The sequence below is a fragment of the Solea solea genome, chromosome 2 (genome assembly GCF_958295425.1).
Source record: "Solea solea chromosome 2, fSolSol10.1, whole genome shotgun sequence".
Taxonomy (NCBI): domain Eukaryota; kingdom Metazoa; phylum Chordata; class Actinopteri; order Pleuronectiformes; family Soleidae; genus Solea; species Solea solea.
Genome location: NC_081135.1, coordinates 26,660,538 through 26,664,432, shown reverse-complemented (window position 1 = coordinate 26,664,432; position 3,895 = coordinate 26,660,538). Strand labels below are relative to the sequence as shown.

Genomic DNA, 3,895 nt, shown 5'->3' with positions numbered 1-3,895 from the left:
GTGGTCGATTTTCAGTTGCGTTATCTGTGGAAAAAAGATGCATTCATTAGAAGAGAAAGTGTGTGTGTGTGTGTGGGAGAGACTTTTAGTAGAGACTTTTTTCAAATATTTATTTAAATTAACAACGCTGTACTTCATTAAAATAAAAAATATACGACAACTATATGGTGTTTTATAAAATGTATAAATAAAAATAAGATAAGATAATCATATATTAGTGCCACAGTGGGGACATTTAGACTGTGGACACCGTACAAGTGTGAGACAGTGAGTGCTCGTACATCAGTGTTCTGATAAGCTGTGACGGCGACGAACTGCGTTTCTGTGAAGGTGAAAGTCTGGACTCTTCCAGGTTGGCTGGTGTCTTCTGTCCCATCCTCGTTCACTTCCACCACATGGAGCCTGGGCTGGTATTTGTGCAGAGACTGAAGAACCACCATCTGGAGGATCAGTGAAAAAGAAAATCACTTTCAGACTTTCAGAGAGAAGGAAGAAAAAAAAATCCATCTTCATTTGATCAATAATAAAAAATAACGCTGAAATAATAATAATTATTGCAAATGCAATAATATCCAGGCAATGAAATAGACAAAAATGTTTTTTTCTCATGCATGATTCAAACCGATATTTATTTGATGATGCAAAAAATATTTACCTGCCCCGTGTTGTTAGAGGCACCTTTGTTGTTTGTGAGCTTAAGTTTCCCAAATGATATTTCCTGACGCATCCAGTGCGCACCAGTGTTTGGTGAATCCGGGTGCATGTAAACTCTATTTCCTACAGAAAACAGAAACAAATAAACAATACTCATGACTATTTGTATTGATGATTTAAGAAAAAAAAGTGTTTATTTTTTTAAATCCTACGTTTTAACCAGTTGAATGTTTTTTTGAGCACAAATCGTCATAAATAGAAGGATATAATACCTGTTATATTCGTGTCTGCTTTTCCACACGGCACCCACTTTCCTCCCTGAAAGCGCCAGTGGTTTGGATCAGCGAGTATAATATCCACAAATATATTGTAGTGAGCAGTTGGGTCAAGGCCAGAGATGTTGAAGCTTAAAAATGGAAACATTCGTCTGTGGAAAATGAAGGAAATTAAATCGTGGAGGAGGAGGAGGAGGAAATGCACTGAAATAAAAGCACCTGTTTTTATAATGGTGTCCTTTTTGTGTGCGTTAATGGACATTAAATGTGAACTTGTGTGTAAAATCAATCATTTCTGACAGATAAGCCTGTGTGCACGTACCTTCCTTGCTTTGTGATGATCATCTCTGTCTGGTGCCGGTGAAACTTCAACCACAAGGCCCTGTTGCACAGATACACCTGCGCTTTCCCCGGAACCAGTCCTCCTTGCGCTGAAGAGAACTGGTAAAAAGCGCCTCCTTGGTACGTGTGTCCATACTGCTGTGCGTAAGGGTAGCCCGCCGCCGGGTAGCCTTGAGGAGAAGTGTTGGTCAGAAGGCTGTTGTAAGCTCCATTAGTTATAACCGGGTGGTGGGCCATGTAGCGGCTGGGACTTCCGATAGAAAAAGCCGGGTGCGCTGGTCCATGCTGGCTCGGGTACGGGAACATGGCACTGGGAGCTGCTGAGACTGACTGCGGTTGGGTAGATGGAGAAAAGATGCACCGTTCTCCTGCAGATCCATCGAAACTATGACGGATGTCAGTGACTCCGTGAAGATCAGGAGAGAGTTTGCCCCTCTGGACGTCCCCCGACGCGTCCTTGGAGTCGGGAAAATTGTCTGCCTCTGACTGATTCGTCATCTCCCTAGAGTTTTTTTTCAGAGGTGAACTTCTCTCCAGGTTGTCACTTGCAGATATAATAGGATGGTCCTGCAGCGAAAGCTCTGATCCATCGGAGCTCGGAAAGCCACTGCCCACATTCATAAATTTCTTGGAAAGATCACTCGCTGGCGAGATGCAGTTCTCGACCTGCATAGCGCAATAGGAAACCACTATTAGCTCAACCTTTATCACAAGCTTTGCGCACGCCTTTCCTAATCTAACACGATGAAAACGCCTTGCTATGACTTGAGGTACCAACGGCAGCAAATTAGCCAATTGACACCATCCTGCAATCAGGAAGGATTTTCCTTCCATCACTCTGCCTGCTTTGCTAATGAAACAAGTGCTACCATTGGTTAACTCAAGGCTGTGATTTAATTAGACAGCTCTTAATTAGGACAATATGCGGCGCGCTGTGCGTAAAAGTGATTTGTTTGCAATGTGACACGGGCCTATATTTGATCACAGCATATAGAATAGGATGTGTGTTGCTTCTTACATTAAGAATACAACATATAGCACAAACAAATAAAAAAATAAAAAATGGCTCCAAAAAATATTTTTTTCTGCTACTTTCTGCTGCAACATCCCTCGTCACGTTATTTACCTATTATTTATCTGTCATATTTACCTATTCATGTGCCATGAGTGCCCAAGTATGTTTGCCGGAGAAGCCAAGATGTATTATTAACACACCGAAAATGACAGGCGGTGCATCTGATGCCTTAAAATGTTTGTGATATAGCGTGAAATCATGGCGTCCCACTGAAGATGTGTTTATGAGTCCCAGTGCTGCTAAATATTTCATGCACTATAAAGTTATGAACCCGTGCACTGATAACGGACAGCTGCTGCTGCTGCGAATCACAGACAGTGAAACGCACAAAAATACATTTTGTGCGGCTGATTTGAATTTAGATAAATTCATTTTTGGTGTTTTTTGGAGAGGTAGAGCAGATTAAAGATCTATCAAAACCATGGAAAATTATACATTTTACTGGTTATACAAAATTTGTTGTTGTTTTTTTTTAAATGTAAAAATGCAAAGAATATTGAACAATGTTTTTGCATATTTTAAAGGGACAATGCCTAGAAACATAGCAAAGTGTGCTTTAATGTGTTACAGTTTTAATTTATTATACAGACATTTTTTATATAAGCTGCTGTGTAGAGTGTAAATGTACAACAACAATAAAGGATATTCATTTGCACATATTTTTAGAGTTTATTGTTAGCAAGTTTAGTGAAAGGAAAAAATTATAATTAAAAGACAAAATGAGGTGTAAAATGAGTATTTTCTCACTTTTACAGACCACTCAAAGTCCTACAGCTGCAGGGAGACTTGTTGTCAAGATGGATGAATCAGAATTTTAAAGTGTTTTAAAGAAGCAGGAGTTAAAGTAAGTCAGTCTCCATGTTGCAGTCAGAGCAAAAAACTTTTATAACTAAGTGTTGTTTAATTCTAGCACTTTTTTTTATTTATACATTATGTATTTGGAATCCAAACAATAATTCAAGGTTGCTCATACCATCAGAGTGGCACAGCTTCAACAGTGTGTGATTAGGCAGATGCATTTAATTGCATTACAGTATATTCTAAAAAAAAAAAAACTTGTTGTACTCATGTATTTAATGAGGGCAGACAAACTAGGGATCTCTAAATATAAAGTACCCACTGACTATACGCCATGAAAAAGGCCACTTGGCTAAAAAACTTCTCCCATTGTTAAACTGCTGAGTGTCATTATGCGGCGAGTGTGCATTGAACAATCTGAATCAGACCAGGTTGAGAAGGAAAGGATCGCCAGGAGGGTGCATCCAGCAGCCTGAATGTCTAATCAACAGCCATGTAAGTCTGACTAACAAGAGGGGTCATTATTACAGTAGGGCTATAGGGCCCGGCAATCTATTCCTGTGAAACATACAAGCACAGGCTTGCCTGTGCCCAAGCGAAAAAGAGGTCACTCTGTGCTCGCCTCATTACAGGATTATGGTTCACTTCCAACGCTGATCTTTAATAAGCAAAACAGGCTTTGCTTCTTTACCCACTGAAACAAACAATTGTTGAACCTCCCATGCAGCAAATCAGCATGTGTTTTCCTTTG

The 3,895-nt window shown here is 39.9% G+C and overlaps 1 protein-coding gene across 1 annotated transcript in view; it reads right to left on the bottom strand.

Moving 5' to 3' along the window:
• Positions 1-1,990, bottom strand: part of tbr1b (T-box brain transcription factor 1b) — a 3,560-nt gene extending 1,570 nt beyond the window's left edge. The window contains exons 1-5 of the mRNA XM_058621471.1: positions 1,252-1,990; positions 927-1,081; positions 656-777; positions 282-440; positions 1-24 (exon numbers count right to left, since the gene is read on the bottom strand). The exon at positions 1-24 is cut by the window's left edge and continues 38 nt beyond it. Of these exons, the coding sequence (XP_058477454.1) occupies positions 1-24; positions 282-440; positions 656-777; positions 927-1,081; positions 1,252-1,943 (1,152 nt within the window). The 5' untranslated portion in view covers positions 1,944-1,990. The remainder of the gene's footprint in view (positions 25-281; positions 441-655; positions 778-926; positions 1,082-1,251) is intronic.
• Between the last annotated feature and the right edge of the window lie 1,905 nt (positions 1,991-3,895).